Source organism: Oryzias latipes, chromosome 12 (assembly GCF_002234675.1).
Source record: "Oryzias latipes chromosome 12, ASM223467v1".
In the NCBI taxonomy this organism is placed as follows: domain Eukaryota; kingdom Metazoa; phylum Chordata; class Actinopteri; order Beloniformes; family Adrianichthyidae; genus Oryzias; species Oryzias latipes.
Genome location: NC_019870.2, coordinates 25,355,716 through 25,376,799, shown reverse-complemented (window position 1 = coordinate 25,376,799; position 21,084 = coordinate 25,355,716). Strand labels below are relative to the sequence as shown.

Genomic DNA, 21,084 nt, shown 5'->3' with positions numbered 1-21,084 from the left:
TCTTGCAAAGCAAAATAAATTTATATATACTTACTAGGGGTGTAGTGATTAATCAATTTGATCTGTGTGAGGCAGAAGAGAATAAAATCAAGTTGACCCATACCATTACAAAACATTTTAAAATTAGATAAATCAATAATTGATCTTGGAAAATACCATTTGGTTTGAGACATGGAAGGTTTATTTTACTGTAAAGTGAAAAGGAGGATGGCAGCAAAAACTGACCAGCCCATCATTCCAGTCCAAAATGTGACCATACAGTGTGGTAAAATGTTCTAATCATGTCCTTTTGGATTATTTGGATGTGGAAAAACATCCAGGTGGAACCTTAGGAAGTTAAAATTTTGATCTTGTTCTTCTTACTGGTGCAGCAGTGGTTGGACTGAAACTGGCCCCAGTGGAGGACATGGTGGAAGTTCAGGGCCATTGTGACCAATCCGTCATACACGCTACACCAGGCCTTCACCGGGAAGATGAGCGTGTTCAGCAGCAGACTCCTGTCCCAACGCGGCTCCAAAGACAGACTAAAGAGGTCTTTTGTCCCTCCTGATATATGACAGTACAACAGCCTGACTGAGCATAAAACGTTGACAAACCTCATAGAATTTTAATTCTTGAAAACGTCATGTTTTTTTTGTATTAAATAGCAATTTTTTAAATATTTTATAGATTTATTATATATTTTAAATGATATTTTACTATTTTTTCCTAATAGATTTTAATTGGAATGGTTTTTATGGCTTTATTCTTTTTATTGTCTATTTTATTGTGTGTGGTGAATGCAAGCAGCTGGCCGCTTTTTAATATCCTTTGGGATACAAAGCTTATTTTTCTTTTTCTTTCACTCTCCACTGATGTTTCATAAATCGTGCCACACTGGAGCCTTGGATGAAAAAGTGCATCTCCCTGTTGAGTTTGGCCCTTTATTAGTTTAAGGGAATATATATTTTTTTCATTTCCATTTTATATGTTTCCATTCATTTTCTATTTGCAAAAAACGTTTTTTAAGAAAGACAAATGAATCTTACTTCTTTGAAATCTCTTGATTATTTTTTTTCCCGCACAGTAAAATGTATGTTTTTTTAATTCAATCGTTTTAACGTTATGAATAGTTTGTACATGAGAGCAAATTACATTTGTGTGAACAAGTAGACTACTTTGCACTCATTGGGTAAGTGATTTAGTGATTTTAATGACTGTATCTAGTTTCGTGAGTGACACATTAAAACTATTGTGCATTTTCTATTTCACTAATAAATCTTGTAATGCCATTCCTAAGATTTCGTCTTACTAAAGTGCTCTTTAGTTTTTTGTCTTAAATTTTCATATGTACAAGTGTTTTGTGCTCCCACATAGTTTTGATTTCATGTGATGAGCAGATGTGGTTTGTTTTTTCTTCTTACTGGTCCCACACTTGATGGAATAAATAAAACACTACAAGGGAAAGAAGGGAGACCCTGATATCTGCTGGTTTTGCTCACATTTCACATAAGTGCTTTATCTCAGTCTCTTATCTTTGTAGTCCACACCTTGTAAAGGTGTGGGAAGTGGAAAACATTTTTGCACGTGTATCAGATACCTTTTATACACAAACAAACCAGTTTGTTACGTTGTGTTTTTGGGAACTAGTTTCTCCAAAATTAATGCAAGATTGTCCCTCATTTTTTCATTTTGTAATGTTCTTGTTGTTGCTATTTTTTTGGACAGCTGGACTCATGCTGACCCTGATGGTGATTTCAGATGAAAAATCAGGTTTGGGCCCAGCTTGACTGAAAACGTTGTGCTGTGTAGGTGCTGACCTCCATCTGCACTGCAGTTTTTTCTTCCCACAGACAGTTAATTATTTCCTAAACCCTCACTCCTATTGCCGACACAGCCAGATGACAATGTCATGCTCTCCACTTTCACATCATGCTGGCTGGGATTCACTTCTTTCTTGCTGTCTGCGTATTGTGGGGCTTAGCTGCCTGTGGCCCCCAGATGAGCCCCCACCTCAACACTGCAGACCAGGAGCTGTTCTGGGGGGCCGACCAGTACGACTTTTCTGTGGTGCTTCCTTCAGGTGGAACTGAATGTTTCTGGCACTTTGCTCATCATGGAGAGACATTTTACTTGAGCTTCATGGTGAGAGAAAAACCAGACGTTTTTCTTTATCAGTGGATTTCCTGTAAGCTGACTGTGTTGATATAGAGAACAGTACTGAGCTACTGGGCCCAGCACATCCAGAACTATCTACTGCTTCCAGGTCCAGTGGGTGACGGGAATCGGTAATGCCAGGCATCTCACAGTTACGGTCAATGCTCCCGGTGGTTTGTTGGTGTCCACGGTGGATGATGCAAAGGGTCAGGTCAACTTCAAGGCCTCAGAAACAGGTGTGTATCTTTCCCATGCACAAAGAACAGCGTTGGAGTTTCAGGTTCGAATAGTTCTTATTATTGGTAGTTTCAAGGAACCAAAGGGTTAGGGTTAGAGATTTGGAGGTAATTGTTTTTTTCTTGATGTCATATTCAAAAAAGTATACCGAAACATGTATTTTTTTTACCTCATTATATCCAGGTTGTCAGATTTTCTGACCTTGTAAACTTTCAGTCTATCCTAACAAGCAGAATGTTATTTCCAGGCTCCTGCTTTGGTTAAGGATTATGGTTAGGGTAACTATCAGCAGCTCTGGGTTGCTGTAGAACAGCCATGTGTCTGTGCCATAGTCAGAAAGCCTCCTGGGACAAGTGGGGCTCTCTGATTGGCTGATGCAGATCATTGAGGCCTCCCCTTCAATGAACTTGCAGCTGGTTTGTGTGGATACATCAACTGTTTTGAGGCACTGTTTCTGAGTTTGTTCCCCAGGATCAGAACTGCAGACTGGTATTCCATCCAGTCATGAGTGATGCTGCTGTTTGAAGCAGTGACATTTGAGGCTCACTTAGGTCCTCTTTGGAGGCAAAGCAGGGGAGATTTGAGGGAGATTCAGGGCCAGTTAAGTTGACTGTGTTCACTTCCTATGGCAAAAAAAACAAAAACAAAACAAAATCCGGCCTTCATTGACATTCTTCTCCATGCCTGACTGAATGAGCTGGTTTAAGGAATTTAGATACACAAGTCTTTCTATAGCTGCACTTTCTGAAATTTTAGCCTATAATGTGGAGTTGAAAAGTGTGAGTAAGACGTCCTCTGCAGATAAGGATGCCTGTCTTTTCCACACCAGTGGTCCCTAATCCTACCGCTCAGTGGAACAGTTGGTATCAGGCCGCAAAGAAAGTAAAAAAACCAGACATATATTTTTTCAGTTTCATTTTTAATTTGATTCTGAAGGATGTTCTTTTTACTTTGAAAAACTACATCTACTATTTTCCCCATCACATCTGATTCATTCTTGGCGCATGTCAAGTTGCTCAATCACATCAAATATACATCCACCACAATCACATCAAATATACATCCACCACTTTCTTAAAATGGCTGCTTTAAGAAGTGAAACCCCCAAGTTGGCGGAAACGAGTTTATTTAGGAAGTTTTTTTCTTCTTTTGTTTCCAGTGAGGAAACAGAAGAAAAGATTTTGACTTTAAAGAAAAATGAAATCAGGATTTAACAGACAAAACCAGGAGTCTACACCCCAAACATGGATTTGGAGAGGATGCTGCTAATAAAGTTGCTCAAATTACAGATTCATGTTTACTATTAAATGTAAAGAATGCCAGTTTTAGTGACCTTTAAAAAAAAAAGTATCCAGGGAAACTGGAGGCAAGTCTGGCATAAACTGGTCCGGGGCCTAAAAAAGGTTGGAGACCACTGTTCTACCCCACACAGGGGAGGGTTTTCTATAAGCTAAAAAAAATTAATATTCTTTTTCAGGCTTTTATCAGATGTGCTTTAGCAACTTCCACAACCGCTTCAGCACCATGCAAATTTTCCTCAGCTTCGGTGTTTACTATGATGACCAGGACCCCTCTAAGGCAGAGAAGGAGAAGAAGAAAGAAGAACTTGACAAAGACCTAAACAATACCCTGAGCATCATTGAGGTGAACGTCCCTACAGTTCAATTTATCAACTTTGTTACTATTGCACTTTTTCTCCATTGGTTTGGCTCATTTCTTGAAACAGAAATTACATTCTCAAAACAACATGGACAAACCTCCAAACAACTTGGCAAGAAGCTCCTCTTCTTCTTGTACCGCCTTCATTTTGATTTGATCCCTGAAAATGAGAGAGGTGTCTTAGGGCCTCACCTACCACTATATAATATTGTATGGGACAATGTGAATTTCCACCGTGGCTTCTGTGTATTGTATGGACCAAGACTGGGGATGTGAGTGGCCACACCATTCTCAGATATGGCAGCACACATTGCCCCCTCGCTGGCCTGGGACATCCTCCTTCGTTAGTCAAGTTCCAGTTTCACCTGACTGCCAATTGCTGTAATAATTTTATCAAATGTTCCAAGGGATTCATATATCGTATTCATGGTATTATGTTCTGGAAAATTTTTGACAATTACACATTAGACTATTGTGCATGTGAAGACTTACACAATAAAATGATGCTGACCTATTTTGGAGCAAACAGCCATTACACTAAGAATCAACAAATGGTTTCGATCAACAAGATCTATTCATTTGGAAATTGTGCTAAATGTAGGCTACCTGTACTTAATCATTTGCAAAGATGTACTGAGACATTGAGACATGTACTAAGACATTTGCAATTTGATAACATTAATGAGAAATTCCATTCTGTTGTGAAAAATTGCCAAGTGGTTTGGAGGTTTGTCCATTTTGTTTTGAGACAACTCAGGCAACTCAGGCAACTCAGGCAACAAACTGACCTCCCCAAAGACACAAGGGAACATATGGTGGCTGATCAGACCACCTGAAAAAACAAGGGGGGGGGGGGGGGACTAGCATGATTATACAGACATTTAACAAAGACTACACAGACCAAACACAAAACTTGGTCCCTTAGTGGAAAAGACAAATCCTCAAAAGTAGAAGAAAATGAATAATTAACAGAAGCAAAGCAAATAAACATTAAAGCAAGGCAAGGCAAGTTTATTTGTATAGCACAATTCGTACACAAAGTAATTCAAGGTGCTTCACAAAACAGAAAAATGCATTAAAATCACAATACATCATAGAAATAATCAACGTAAAATTTACTTTAAAAGAAAAGAAAAAATTTGAAAATTGATTTAAAAATAAAGGAAGGAAAGGAAAGAAAACTGCAGATAGGACCTTTCAGTCATATACACGGCTAAACAGAAATGTTTTAAGTCTAGATTTGAACATGAACACAGAAGAGGCCTGTCTTACGACTTCAGGGAGGCTGTTCCAGATTTTAGCTGCAGAATATTGAAACGCTGATTCCCCTTGTTTAGTTCTGACTCTGGGAATCAACAGGAGGCCGGCCCCTGAGGTCCTCAGAGTACGAGATGGTTCATATGGCACTAACATGTCAGAGATGTACTTTGGTGCGCGGCCATGGAGAGACTTGTACACAAGCAGAGCTGCTTTGAAGTCTATTCTTTGAGGTACAGGGAGCCAGTGCAAAGACCTGAGCACAGGACTAATGTGATCATACTTCCTGGTTCTGGTCAGGACTCGAGCAGCAGCATTTTGGATGTACTGAAGCTGTTTTACAGCTCGTTTGGAGAGGCCGGTGAGCAGGCCGTTACAGTAGTCTAACCTACTGGAGACAAATGCATTAATAAGTATCTCCAGGTCTCGCTTTGAGATTATGTTTTTGATTTTGGCAATGTTTTCCAGGTGGTAAAATGCCGCTGATGTTACTGACTTGATATGGCTGTTAAAGTTCAGGTCAGAGTCCATGCTTACCCCTAGATTTCTGACTTGATTTGAGGGTTTAAGAGACAAAGAATGAAGGTAGCTACTGACTCTTTCTTTTTGTTTCTGTGGGCCAAAAATAATAACTTCGGTCTTGTTTGAGTTTAGCTGGAGAAAGTTGTTCTGCATCCACGCACTGATCTGTTGGAGGCAGTCGCTGAGTGAATCCACCGGCCCATATTCACCTGTTGTCAGTGACACATAGATCTGAGTATCATCTGCATAGTTGTGATAAGATATGTTATTACTGCGTATTAACTGCCCTAGTGGCAGCATGTAGAGGTTGAACAGAAGGGGTCCCAGGATTGATCCCTGGGGCACACCACAAGTCAAGGCCATGTAGTCTGAGACACAACTCCCAATTTCAACAAAATATTTCCTGTCTTCTAGATAAGACTTGAGCCAACTTAGGGCAGATCCAGAGATGCCAACCCAGTCTTGGAGTCTGTGCAAAAGGATCCCATGATCAACAGTATCAAAGGCAGCACTCAGGTCTAGCAGGATTAAGACAGAGACTTTTCCATCATCAGTGTTCAGGCGGATGTCATTGGTTACCTTGATAAGAGCAGTTTCAGTGCTATGATGGGGTCTAAAACCTGACTGGAAAACATCAAATGAATTGTTTAATAAGAGAAAATCAGTGAGCTGTTGGTAGACAACTTTTTCAAGGACTTTTCCTAAAAATGGCAGATTAGAGATAGGTCTGTAATTATTCAGTATAGTGGGATAAGTCCATTGGTTTCTACCCTTGGAGGCTTCTGTGGATGGCGCCTGCCCAATTGCCTGACTGGAGCATTTAAAGGCTGTGAAGACTTGACTTCCTCTTTTGGCCATGCCTCACAGCACATCTCCAGGAGCAGAACCTCAGCCACACTGGTAGGGATCAGTGGCACCCTCAGAACTGACAACTCAAAAACAGATGACATTAATTAAACAAACCCAAAATGAGTAAACTGAACAAATGTACAGTACAGACCAAAAGTTTGGACACACCTTCTCATTCAAAGAGTTTTCTTTATTTTCATGACTATGAAAATTGTAGAATCACACTGAAGTCATCAAAACTATGAATTAATACATGCGGAATTATATACATAAAAAAGTGTGAAACAACTGAAAATGTCTTATTCTAGGTTCTTCATAGTAGCCACCTATTGATTTGATAACTGCTTTGCAAACTCTTGGCATTCTCTTGATGAGCTTCCAGGGGGGCATTCCAGAAAGCAGGTTATGCTAGCTCCCACGGTAAGTTTGAGGCTAAGGAAGTCGATAACCTCAGCTTTTGGTTCCAGAAATGGAGGTATGTTTCAGGATATGTCAAGTTGCCATAGTAACTCATGCTCTGAACGTAACCTGGTCTGGAGCAGGTTTAGTTGAAGGTTAGTTTGTTTTCAGAGAGGTGAAGCAGCATGGCGTGTCCATTTGAAGATGATTTAGTGGATGAAGAAGCTCAGATAATACTTTTTCCACAGAGAGAGGGTGATAAGACCACATATGGATGTTGGAAAAATAAACTTTTTTACTTTGATCTGACTTAATTATTTGTTTCAGTTAAGATAAATCATTTTTTTTGTTAAGTCAGCTTAAAAAAACAACAACATAGTTTTCAGACAGTTATTTTACTTTCATTGAAATTAATTCAATTAAGTAAGTGTAACTTTGGTGCTGCTGTTAGATCGGCACCGCAAGGGACTGTGGGATACATTCCCTTTGCCTGTCTGGACGGATTTGGGTTTAAGTGTGTGTTTTTTACCAAATGTGTTTAGTTGTTTAGCTGTTTTACTGTGTTTTGCCGTGTTATTTAGTCCTACTATGCTTAAGTCTCTGCACCATGAGTGAGAGTGAAGGAGAGGATGATGAGTTTTTATAGCACCCCTACCAATTCCCTGTATAATGACAATGATGGAAAATTCTTTAATGAATTTATGCACTCCGTGCATTTTTTCCCATCCTTTTTATTCTTATAAAAATGAGCATATCTGCCGGCTCAAACTTAGACATATGAGAGTTCAAGAAATATAATTAATTAAGATGAAAAAAATATTAATTGAATTGGAGTAATATGACATTTAGTTTGATAAATACGTACATTTGAGTTGTATAAACAATTATTGAGTTTTTGGGACGTAAAAAATTAGGTTGAATAAATTTAACTCAATTACTTGTTACCAATAGATGTAATTCATTTAAGTTGGCAAAATTGGATAAGTTACATATATATATATATATATGCGTCACATGGAAAATGGAAACAAGATCAGAAACTTGTGCGTTTACTTTGTCTGCTCTTCTACTACAAGCAGAAACTCTTTCTGTTGCTGATGCATCCGTGTTACTTTTTTGATGGACGTATAATCTTCATACGCCGTCATTAAAATCTCCAACTCCGTCTCACTGAAGTGTAGCGCTTTCTTTTTTTTTCACCACGCGTTTCCATGGTGACTCCAGAAATTGGCGATCCATTGAGAATGTCTTTATGTACTTGCTGTGTACGTGCATTAACCCAGGGTTACCAAGTCGAGCGTAATTACGCCAACTCATATCCGGTCTTTTGGAACCGACATACCCAGAGTAAACAAGACAAGAAAATAGGCCAAGAAAATAGTTCTGGGCTGGCGCCACGTATTTTGAAAATTACGTGCCAATAGACACTTTCATGAAAGTATATGTTAAAATATCTGCTCTGGTTCTGGAGAGGGAGGGTTGACTCTGGTAACTTTTTAAGGAGATAAAATTCTGTCTCAGCTTTGTTGTTTGTGAGAACTTTAAAGCAGAGATGCAAACATGAACGTAAACTGCCCTGATCTTATGCTCCCAGTTTCTTACTCCTGTAATGCCTTTTCCTCCCCAGGGTTCCACCAACAGAGTGAAGAATTTTGTCTTCCACATGTTTCGTTATTACGCATTTGGCCGCATGAAAAAGAGCTCTGACTACTACATTCTGCGCTCTAACTCAAAGTACATGACATGGTGGTCCGTGGCCCTCAGCCTACTCATCGTCACCTCCGGGTACCTGCAGCTACGCTTCCTAAAAAGCCTGTTTGTGAGCAGGAGTGAAGACACAAAACCCTGCTGACTGTGGCTTCATTCTGAGCAGAACCAAGTCCTTCCTGCAAAGATTTGCTGAAGAGTTTTGATCAAAAATAAAAATAAAACACTGATGGTTGTCCTGCGTTAGTGATGTTCTTCTTTGTATCTTTTGTATTTGAGGCTAAGAGAGAAGGAGAGATTTTAAAGATGGGGGTAAGGATACAAAAGAAAGGGGAGTAAAAGGGGGTTGAATGAGTTGGAGGATGATTAAGAAGTAGAGGGGGTGGGAATCCATAGTTTATGTGGTCAAAGTCAAAAAGCCATAATACCTGTATATACTGTACATTCTAGCCTGAACATTAAGACAGTCCCATTAGAACTCTTCACAGAGACCTTCTGTTACCATGCAGATTCCTGACAACAGTCCTTACAAGTTCTCCAACAGTTCAAGAAAAACCTTACTGACCCAACATAAGCAACAAAACAACCACTGACCTGATGAACATAAGCCAATTTCAATTTAGAAGAAAAGGATAGCTACACATTGCATTATTCCCGGATCCCACTCGAGAGATTTCAAAGTCCAGTGAGGATTGTTGTCTACTTCCAGACCTAATTTAAAGTGTGATGTTTAGCACTCCAAATCTGAACGATGCCACAAGGACTGATAATGTTTGAGAGGACAGAAACTTACCTGATTGGGGAAACTCAAATAGTAAATGCTATATGGCGTATACCTGTTTAGCACGTTTTTACCCTCCACTGCGCTTTACAGTCACAGTCCCATTCACACACACATTCACACACTAATGGCAGCTATTTTGCCAAATACTGGGGCCAACCTCTAACCATCAGGCACAATGTGGGGTTCAGCAACTTGCCCAAGGACACTTCAACACATTGGAGGGCAAGGCGGGATAAAACCTGCAATCTTCCTTTCAGAGATCAACCACCCCACTGCTACACCACTGCCGCCCGACATGATTGTAAAAACTTACCTGAGACAGAAAGTTTACCGGAACGGGAAAAGGACCCAAAACAACTATAAATTAAGTGACAGCTGCACCAATTCTGAACACAACCAATGGTAAGGAGACCACACAAACCAGTACGGGCAACAATGGACCAAGTCATCCGACCAGCTTGTCGAGAAAGACAGCCACCCAGAAAGTTAACCTATCCTACGTTGGGAAAATCTTTCATAAGTGTGGTGCTAACTTTCTTGATTCTGCATCTCTTCTTGAGTAGCACTGTTATTAGTTCTAGTAAAACTCATGAGAGTATAGCTATTAGGTTATTCTTCTGGCTGGGCTGGAGCTTGCTCTCTCTGTGCTTCCGTGCCTCTCTGCTCTCTGGCGTTGGGGGCTCCTGTGGCGGTCCTGCTGGCCCTGTTCTAGGTGACTGATATAATTGTCCAGTAGGTGGATTTCTTCGATCGGCACACCTTTGTCATATTGCGTAGTGGTCATGTACAGTGCCTCTGGACTTGTAGGATGTGGTGGTGGTCGTCCCTCTTTTTGAGAAGAGGGACAGAAAGTGTGCTTCAACTACAAGGGGATCACAGTACTCGGCTTTGACAGAAAAGTCGGCTCCAAAGTATTGAAGATAGATGGTTCATTTTAACAAAACTTTGAATTTAAGGCTGTAATGTCAAGCTTTTCACCGACTTTTATGGATGTCAAAGTCATCGGTGCACATCTTAGATTTTTTTAAATATTGCTGAGATATTGCTTCTATGAAAAAAATGAGAGTTTGAAATATAAACCTTTCTGTGCCCACTCCCTCACCACACTGAACTAGCCGGATGCGGAGCTTGACGCTAATAGGAACTCATCAAGCACCAGGGATGTGGAACCATTACAATTGGCCCTGGATGATCTGCTGCATTTGAATCTTCCTTAACATAAAGCTGTTTTTTTAAAGGATTTGAAGACCAAACATCTCTCCCAAGTTTTTATTGAAGTTTAAAAGTGACAATTAATTCAAAACTTCTAAATCACCAAAACCAAAGTTTGAAGCAGCTGAAGGAGATGATGGTTGAAAGAGTTTAACAATTGAAGAATTTCAAATTTCAAAAGATTTCAAGATTCAAACATCCAAAAAAAATTCAGAAAAACACAGACAAGTAAAACAAAAACACAACAATGAGAATGTTCACCGATATAAAACAGTACAAAAACTTTATGGCATTCACCCAAAACCAGTCACCCTTTAAGTCATCATTCTCCCCTTAAACACCAATAAACAGAATCTGTATCCTAAATGATGGATTTGCAGTTCTTTGTAGCTGGTGTTTCTCTGAAAAAAAAGTGCAAACTGTTAACTGCCTGGTCACAAACCAGTTCTTCCTGATTTCAGCACAAGTCCTTTTTGCTTCGTTCCAGCTGGATAAAAACAAGACGTTAAGTTTGGAAGTGTAAATATGTTTTACCAAGTTTTATAGTTAAGGAAAAGAATTTAGCATGCCCTACTATAGATAAAATGATTTAGAATTTGAAATTAATGTCATGCAGTTCCTCTGTTTCCTCTGTAAGCCAATGTAAACATTTAAAATGGAAATATAAGAGCTCTAGAACAGTGTTTTTCAACCAGTGTGCCGCGGCACACTAGTGTGCCGTGGGAGATGGCCAAGTGTGCCGTGGGAAATTGCCCTCATTAACTGATATAAAAACATTTCCCATCTCCAGGATTTTAGCTCTCTGTTCATCCAAACAGGCCCTGATAAAACACTGAGGAGTTAGGAATATAAAAGATCGTAAAATACATTTTCTTTGCGTTTATTTTATTTTATTAAAGACATTTTGATAAGAATGACGTACCGCGATTCAGCTGCACCTTCGGCTGTATTTTGGAAAAGTCCCGTGTTGGGGGGGTTAATCACATGTCATCGGTCTGACCAATCAGAAGTGCTTAAAGTCTTCACTTCCTTGTCCCGATTTAGCTCGTAAAGTCGCTCAGTTCTAACAGAAATACCAGCTAAAGCTCGTCTTTAGCGGTGTAGCTTTCCACAGAATCCGGTATCAGACCGTGGAACAAGTGAACAAAACAATGAAGCTCCGAAAACCGATCTTCGGCCGTTTTATGCACTACATTTCCCATGATGCATTGGGTTGTGAGAGTGACAGCGCAAAAGGAGATCTGTTGTTAAACGTTTTGAAACTAACGAATACACAAACTGTTTTTAAATCTTCTAACTTAACTTTTATTGCATCTTTTAGAAAAAAACAGCTGCAGTTTCCAGCTTTTTCTGTAACAATTATCTCAAAAATGCATGTGAGATTGTGCAGGGGCTGTAGATCAATACAGACTATGAGTTTCTCCTTTTTTTTAAATTTTTGGATGCTGGTGTGCCGCGGGATTTTTTTTAAGGTTAAAGTGTGCCGTGGCTCAGAAAAGGTTGAAAAACACTGCTCTAGAACACCCTGCACAGCTTTGAGCTGCATGTTTGAGTCCTCTTTACGATGATCACTGTCTCACTCCTCCAGCTGGGCCACCACTAAGCGCAGTTTATCCATGAGCACTGCAGGAAAAAGGAATGAGAGCAAACACAGGTCAAATGTACAGTCAGTACAGTCAGACAAAACCTGTTTGTTCAAATAAAGCGTCTGGATGAAGGTGTGTCAGTTACCACCAGCTGATGGTCTGTCAAAGGGTTCGTGAGCCCGGCAGGCGATGATCATCTGTTGCAGATTTTCAGGGCAATCAGGTGGAAGCGGCTCCTGGTATTTTTCTGTCCACACTTTTTGATAAATTTGTTTTTTATCAAAACCTGAAAAACCCAGATAAACAACATCAGTTAAATTCAGTTTAGAAAGTTCAGATGTACAGTATGCAAGAGAAAAAACTGACATTCAACAAAGGCATTTCTCTTATTTTTATATTAGTCGAATAGAAAGCAGCAAAAGTAAGCAGTAGATGAGTTAACATCTTCAACCACAAACCTGCCCAGACAGGCTTCAAATTCCTGAACATCAGTATGAAATCATGAGTGTGAGTGTACTGACAGTCACCGTTTCAGGGCTGAACAGGACAATGGTTGTGTGTTTTATTATTTCCAGATTTATAGAAGTTTACAGAAACATTCACCTGCAAATGGTTTCTTCCGAGTTGCAATTTCCCACAGAACAATCCCGATGCTGAAAGAGATGTCAGGGAGAAAAAGTGCTTCTGGTAAATAAAGCTTCTCATTATTTGCAATTTCAAATGTATTTACTTTAACATTCAACTAAATATTCCCGTTTGGGGTGGAGGTGTGGGCCAGTGGATTCAGCAGGCTTTGTTGACATGGTTGTTCAGAGGTTCAAGTCCCAAGCAAGACACTATTATGTTTTTGAGCAAGACACAAAACATCCCAACATTTAAAAAGTAACGTGAGAGTGATACTTTAAAGTAATTTATTGTTGTGAAGACGAAGACTTGTTTCTGAGTTTCTCTTGTCCTCTCATAGCAGAATCCTCTCCTTCCTTTCAGTTTGGTTCAGCTGAAGGTCTCTCAGGGAGCTTTTCCTCTCACAGTTTACCCAATTTCATGATCAGTGTGGCGAATTACACCCAAAACCCCATTTTTTATCCCCTGAGTGAGTTACTGTTAACACACAAACTAAATGTATATGTGGCAGTTAAAGTCAAAGAATCACATGTTTACTTTTAGAACCTGTTCACCTTTTGATGTGAAAAAACTAAACAGAAGGTAAAGGTCAATTCATTTCCAAAAACCAGGCTACACACACATGCAAGGAGTTTGCACCTTTCACCTGAATAGCACTGATGAGCTCCTTGGGCAATGCGCAGGATTCATGGGGGTTGAAAAAAAGACTAACCCATACATCATGCAGGGGTCTCACCTACTTCACCCTTACTCTTACCTGTTGTGTAAGTGTTCACCACAACCTGTTACTACCTCCGGCATGCCTTTAAAAAAGTTTAAAAACATATTCACCCTAAGGGGGTACTGTGCAATCTACAACTTAGATGTTTCCTGCGGGCCATCTATGTACCCCGTACAGATCTTCCCATTGTTTGCGTGCTGACAGCCTATATCCACCCGTAAGGGCAGATGTGATGTAGGCAATAATGATTGCAGACCAGCAATGACATCTGTGGTTATGAAGTGCTTTGAAAAGCTTGTTCTTGAGCACCTTAAATCCTTCTTCCCCAAGAACTTTGACCTGTATTGGTTTGCCTTCAGGTCAAAGGCAAACTACCGGTAGCAGGAGGGCACCATCACTATTGTCGTGCTCCTTGTATGATGACAATAAATCATTCTATTCTATTCTATTCTATTCTATTCTATTCTATTCTATTCTATTCTATTCTATTCTATTCTATTCTATTCTAAACTTTGCAGACCCCGATTCTCACCTGTAGATCTCGCTCTCTTTACTTATTTTGAAGTGTTCCAGCGTTTCAGGGGCATAGTAGCACAGAGTTGACTCCAGTGCGTTTTTTTTCACCGACTTTTGAAGTGATGTCTCCGTTTTTGAAAGCTCAAAGCCTCCCAGCTGAAAATGACAATAATCAATCATTTCAGATCTCTATGATGCTTCATACCCCAGCATGTCTGATTTAAGTGGCGCACCTTGACTCTGTAGGCTTCATCCACCAGGAACTTTTTGCTGCTGATGCTTCCATGAACCTTGAAGTCTTCTTCAGTCTGGTGCAGCCTGAGATCAAACATTTTATCATCTTTCTCTGTAGTTGTTTTGTGCACATTTCATCTGATGCTTTGATCAGAGGCTTTCAGTTGAAGGCGTGCAGAACTAAAGTATTTTAGCAGCAACACACTCACCTATAGATTCCCTGTGCCACATCAAGGCACATGCGAGCTTTCCTGGTCCAGGATAGTTCACAGTTCGAGTCCAGAACTTGCCGAAGGCTTCCTTTTTCACAGTACTCCATGACAACCAGGAACTCTGACTTTGGAGCTGCAGACACTCAAACCCGTTAGACTTTTGCTGCAGTGTGAGTACCAGGCCCTGTGAGGACCATGAAGAACTTACAGTTTTCATTAACGATGCAGATCCCAAACAGACGCAGGATGTTGGGTGACTGAAAGCGATTCATCGTATCAGTTTCCTTTTTGAAAATTGTTTCCACCTCTGAACTGTTGAAGAGAAGGGACATGATTGAACAAGAAGCCCGTTTTTATATCTGTACAGGGCTAGAAAAGGCATTTCCATTAATACAACAGTAATGAGTAACACTACTTAGCAATAAGTTTATAAGGTCTGAAAGTGTATCAAATATAGCTGAAGATGTCATGAAGCTGTGTCACTACTTTTTTTTTTTTTAAAAAACCTTAACTTTGGTTGCTGAGTATGCTGGGTCTTTACTTTCTGTATTTATTGAGTGTATGTGTGTTTTATTGATTTTGCTGATGATTATTCGTCTCTGCTCTCTGAGTTCCATCTGCAAAGAAAGTTCCTACTAAAAAATAAAAAATGTTTTTGATTTGGTTTGATTTGGTTAAATGTTTGGTTTCTGCCTTGCCCTCCAATTTGTTGAAATGTCCTTGGGCAGACACTGAACCCCTCATTGCCCCTGGTTATAGCTTGGCGCCTTGCATGGCAATAGAACCACTGGGTGGATGTGTGCGTGTGTGAATTGGATTTGTGACTGTAAAGCACTTTGTGCCCTAATAAAGCTCTATATGAGCGCACAGTATTTACCCCATAGTTAAACACAAACCTTGAGACTTGGGCTGTGTTGAGGAATTTCTTGATGACCACTGGGAACCCTTGAAACTCTCCCTTGTAATTCTCTGCAGACTCTGTTGTCAAGAATGGTTTTTTGGGGAAGTCTGGGACAAATTTTAGCTCAGAAAGTTTTATCTTCCGAATTTCTTCATAAGACCTTTTTTGTATCGTCACTGAAATAAAAGAACAACAACAAAAGACATACATGTAAGAATTCTTAACTGGATGCATAATAAAATGTGTCAATTAAGAAAATACAAAAAGCTTCTTGCTGTCCAACTTTTTCAGTGCAAAGAACAATTTGAGCTCAAGTTTTCTCAAAAATCTCTAATAAAACAAATCATCTGAGGTTTTTGTCTCCAGTGCAGGGATAGATGTCAGGATCTGCACCTCCACCTGTTTTTTTTGACAGTCACAGCCTGCCCTTCTCCTTCTCACTTATAATTATGTCAAATGACACTCATTTGGTACCGGTGGAGCCTGATCTATTCAAAATGGTAAATGGCGTATACTTACATAGAGCTGTACTACCTTCTGAAAAGGTCACAGTCACAAACCATTTCACTGCTGCAAATGAATTGTTATGCAATGACAAAAAAGTAATCAATTCATCTGTAAGGATTCTGTGCTTTAGTTTGGTTTTTCAGTTGGGTTCTTGGCTTTGCTCATGTTTTGATTTGTTCCACTATCAGTCACTCCAAGTTCATGTTGCTCATCCATCGCTGTATTCATTTCTGTCAAATACCTTCAGTCTATTTAAGCGTCTGGTTTTCAGTTCATCCCTGTCAGGTCACCTGTTCTGTTCTGCTCTGCTTTGCCACCTTTTTGTTTCACCGTGGTTTTAGTCATGTTTCAGTTTATGTATGAAATGATTTAGTTTCTGCCACTGTGCCTGGTCTCCTGTATTCTGAGTCCTACACTACAAGCTTCTGAGATTCATCAATCTTAGTGACCTGTTTGTCATGGTTGGAGTTTCTTTTGTATTGGTTTTTGCTTTCAGTTTTGGTCTATGTCATGTTTGAGTTCTGTTTTATTTTGAAAGGTTTCCTGTCTTGTCATGTTCTTGAGTTTTACTTCCTTTGTCCCAATCTGTCCTGATCTTGTTCACCTGTGTCTTGTCTGCCCTGTCTGTATATAAGTCTGGTCTCTGCCTTCCTCTTGTGCTGGTCCATTAGCGCCTTAATGTCTTTAATATCTCTTCGTCCCTGACTCCTTCATGCCATGTTTTGTGCTAAGCCACAGTAAGTTTAGTTTTGTTATCCTGCTCTGCAGCGCTTTTTGTTTGTTCAATAAACCCTCTTGCCTTGGAACCGTGTGCCTCCTGCCTCTGCGTCTGGGTCCTACCTGCTCTCCAGCCCCCCCAACCTGACACTGTTTCAACTTTTCCTGATCCCAAATGTTGTTTCCCTTTCGGCTTTTCCCATCAGGGGTCGCCACAGCAAACGAGTCGCATGGTAAACTTGGCAATGTTTTACGCCGGATGCCCTTCCTGACGCAACCCTCTCAAAGCAACCGGGCTTGGGACCGACACAGAAGTAGAGAAGTTGAATAGGGAGCAGCCCGGATTCGAACCCTGGTTTCACGGACGGAAGGCGCCGCAAACCAGCACGAGCTAAACCGGCTCCCAACTTTTCCTGATCCCAAATGATCATTTTTATTTAAATGTGTGCATTCAGAGTTTAGTAAAAGTAATTCAAATGTTACAACTAATCTGTTAAATTTTTAGTTTGAAACTGAGTAAAAATAAATGTTTTTTTTAACAAGCTGACAGTATTGGCTGGAACTGTTAACATGCTAATTGTGTTAAACAGTACAGTGACCACTGCACCACAATTGAGTTTAATTGAAAGAATGAGAACATCATTCCAGTATGTCTTCATGGAACAATGGGGCCAAAAGTTGAATTTCCTCCTGTTGAAAGGACTAACACATGAAAGGTAACGCAATAGCCACACTAACAATTTTGAACCCGATGGGAATTCTAGCTGGTCATTCACACCCAATACTCAGAGTTGTGAGATTCTCTCTGAATAAGACAGTGATCAAACTTTGCAGCTTGTTGCAGCTCAAACCTCAAGTTAAATTGCTGCAGGCATGAGAGGCTTTTAATAACATGACCCAATTTGTTTGAATGAATTCAAATCAAACGTGGAACTTTTTATTTGGTAGGTGGACTCTATTGTTCTGCTTATGTTGAAAACTACTGGCTTTTTCGTCAGGTTTTGTCCACTTTTGAAGGACATTTCCAAAATGAACACCTTGGATTTTTAGTCTAGAAAACTTTAACTCTGAACTCACTGGGTCTCATCAAGTCAGACAAGCACTCCATGGTAAAATAAAGACAATATACTCACAGATTTCAAGGATTTTGGTCACGTCATTCTGTATTGCTGTCATCTTTTCCAGCAGGTCTGAGGAGCAGAGTAAGGGTGAAATCAAGAACACAGACGTTTTCCCTACTTTGTAGGGCCTGTACAATGCAAAATCAGTTTTTTTTGAGTCTTTAAATGTATTATAATGTTCATTCTTCAGAAAAATTAACCCAGAAGAGATATTTTGATCCACGCGTTTCTGAGTATTCTTCTAAGAATCCTGCTCTGTGAGCACCAGCCACCAGATCAGAATAGAAGTGAAGTACTTCTATTCTGTGGAGGCCACTGGCTCTCCCTTTTGCAAAAGGTTTGAAACTTCATGAAGACTCTGTGTGATTTTTCTTTTCCATTTGTTTATTAGGTTTTTGATATCCTTAACCATCCAAATATGGGAAGACCTTACGCGGCCGCAACAACCTCTATAGTGAAGTACTGAGTCATTTTGCCAGAATTCGTGATCTGATACTTTTTTTACATCCATACATCTTCTAAACCCATTATGTCCCTTTCGGGGTCACGGGGCTGCCGGAGTCTTTCCCGGGCACTCGTGGGCGAGGGCAGTGGATACCCGGGACAGGTCGCCAGTCTGACACACGCCCACAATCACACACCCATACACACTTACATTTACACCTATGGACAATTTAGAGAGACCAAATAACCTATGAAGCATGTTTTTGGACAGTGGGAGGAAGCCGGAGTCTCCAGAGAAAACCCACGCAGGGACAGGGGGAAAATGCAAACTGGTCCGTCATTGGTGATGCTGTTTCAGGTACTCCAGTTGGGACTTCATGTTTTTTCTTTATGGCAAGTCATTCAAGTTATAAACTGATCAATCAGATGCTTCAATAAAAGGATGTGGTCTTAGACAGATTCTGTGTGGCCCACTTTTTGAGGTTCCTGGTCATCAAGTTACATTTTTGCACCTGCTCTTCCCAGGACTTAAGCCAGCCATTTCCCCAGTCTCTTTACCACAAAGTTGCAAGTTTTCATGCTACTTTCAAGTCCTTCTCACACCAAGTGTTTTGGGTGTCTGCCTAATTGCCTTTTTGCCTGCCCAGCCTGGATCCTCGCCCTCAGGTGTGGCTTTGCAACCTGTCTGGTCTCATCACTTTTTTTAATGTCTCTCATTAACCACTCCAGACCTCGTCTCCTCTCCCCGGGATCTCTGCCTGTGCCTGCTTGCCTGCCAAACCTCAGATCTTCACTCTCGGTTCTTTTGCCTGCTCATGGTTCCTCTGTCTCCACTCAGACTGTCTCCACACGCTGCGGACTGACTGTGTTACCCTCCAGAATCACCAAGTGACCCCAGTGAGTGATTATGCAATCAGAATATGTGCCTGTGCCGGAGTGGTCAGTAACTCTCACTCTCACCCAGCAGTACTCACTAGCACCATCCGTGGTCTGGAGACTCAAGTGCTTCAGTCAGTCCCATCCAACCTTAAGATTCTAAACTATAAATCAGTTGACTAATTTCTGTCCTGTGTAATTACATTACCGGATCCACCTAAACCTTCCATCTACTAATCTGATATGTTTTGGTTGGAAGTGGTTGGATGGCAGTCCACTGAACAAGCTCACTCTTTATCGGCAGGAATGTTTGCAATAAAAATGTCAACTGGCTACAAGATAGTGGCATCAAGATTATGAAAAAATAACTGAATTGATTTCATTCCATTGGAGCCAGAAGCAAGCTATTTCTATGGGTGACATCACTCGGTCCAGTTCCTCATTTACAGTCTATGTTCTGAACATTAATCCCTAAAACAAGTTCATTCTAAATAATTGAATAAACTGAAATGGCAGTCTGCAGCCTAGCATTTGTGTTTAGCTTTGGTTCAGATGTCAGATTAAGACAAGGTCAACAACAAATATTAGATGTAAAAAAAAACATATATCTAAGTCTCTTTAATGTCTACAGAACTGCATTTAGAGAGCTGGACTCATGGGCCGGATAGCTTCAGATGGAAGTCTACACTCACCCTCCTCATCCTTCTTCTTGTCTTCTTCATCCTCCATCTTTTGATTGACCTTGTCAAAAACCTTGCGGATTGCGTCTTCGTGCTCTACATTCAGAGCTAAACTTAGGGCCTGGAAGGCATCGTTGAGCCTGTCATTCACATGGTTGAACTCTTCTTCATAGTAACCCTTTTTAATGGCGCGTTTCATCCAGTTTGAATCTGCATGTTTTTCCAGGAGATTCTTTGTTGCATTTAGAGTGTCTGCGAGATCCTTGATGATGTTCTTCACATTCTCAGTTTCTACAACTTTTTTTTGGCTTTGAATGGAACGAATGATCTTCTCCAAGGCTGCGACTCGGTCACAAATACGCCTGCTGCGTTTTTCATTGGCCTTCACCTGCTCCACCACTTCATAGATGCCTTTGACAATTGATAGGATGGGATCTATGAAGTCCATGGCTGAATGAAGAGAAAAAAGAACATGTATTTCAAGAGACAGAAAGGGAGTACAACCTTCCCCTAAACTAAGTGAAACTTATTCTGAAAATAAAATTATTAGTTATTAATTTTATGTATTTATAATTGAAATATAAACAAATACAGTGCATTCAAAAATTAATATGTAAATTGTATTTAAGTGCAAAAAAATAGAATTCTTAACATTTTAACATTATGCTTTTAACATTATGCTGACTATTTAGAAAAATCATAGAAATATAACATTTGCATAACAGTTTGGAATGCGCTGTAATAAACATAAATTGATAAGAAACCGAAACATTGTTTTGCTAAACTTGTCACAAATTGGTGGTGGAGGACCCAAATGCAGGAGACCAGGATTGGTGACAGGAAATAAAACATTTAATTGGCAAACTGAAACATGGCAAAACTATGAGGAGAACCAAAACTGTGACACAACAGAGCAAATGACCTGACCAGGAAGAACAGAAACCAAGACACTTAAATAGGCTGAGGGTCATTAACTGAACTGAAGACAGCTGTGGATCATGAACCTGAAGGTGGAGTGACTGACAAAGAAAACCAAAAACATGACCAAGAATAATTTACCTGATAGAGTAAAAGAGAAAACAAACCTGTTCTTTGGAGGAATTCAGTGTAGTCAGTTACTGTGCGCAGGAATCCCGATCATTGTAAGATTCCTGCATATTCAAGTGTAATAAGCAGCTTTAAG

At 40.1% G+C, this 21,084-nt stretch overlaps 2 protein-coding genes across 2 annotated transcripts; one reads left to right on the top strand and one right to left on the bottom strand.

The window, feature by feature from the left end:
- The first annotated feature begins 705 nt into the window (after window positions 1-705).
- On the top strand, window positions 706-9,012 carry tmed6 (transmembrane p24 trafficking protein 6). Its single transcript, XM_004075077.4, has 4 exons — window positions 706-2,124; window positions 2,246-2,372; window positions 3,851-4,017; window positions 8,687-9,012. Exons 1-4 carry the CDS (start codon window positions 1,912-1,914, stop codon window positions 8,909-8,911), a joined length of 732 nt encoding a protein of 243 aa, XP_004075125.1. The 5' UTR covers window positions 706-1,911; the 3' UTR covers window positions 8,912-9,012.
- Window positions 9,013-12,184: 3,172 nt separating this feature from the next.
- LOC101166152 (mixed lineage kinase domain-like protein) lies at window positions 12,185-21,084 on the bottom strand. The gene is made up of 11 exons (XM_011482040.3): window positions 20,987-21,084; window positions 19,914-20,351; window positions 17,914-17,970; window positions 15,552-15,732; window positions 14,864-14,967; window positions 14,653-14,788; window positions 14,443-14,527; window positions 14,226-14,365; window positions 12,952-13,001; window positions 12,494-12,634; window positions 12,185-12,385 (listed from the first exon to the last, which is right to left on the bottom strand). The coding sequence occupies exons 2-11, from the start codon at window positions 20,347-20,349 to the stop codon at window positions 12,339-12,341; spliced, it is 1,377 nt and encodes a 458-aa protein (XP_011480342.1). The 5' UTR covers window positions 20,350-20,351; window positions 20,987-21,084; the 3' UTR covers window positions 12,185-12,338.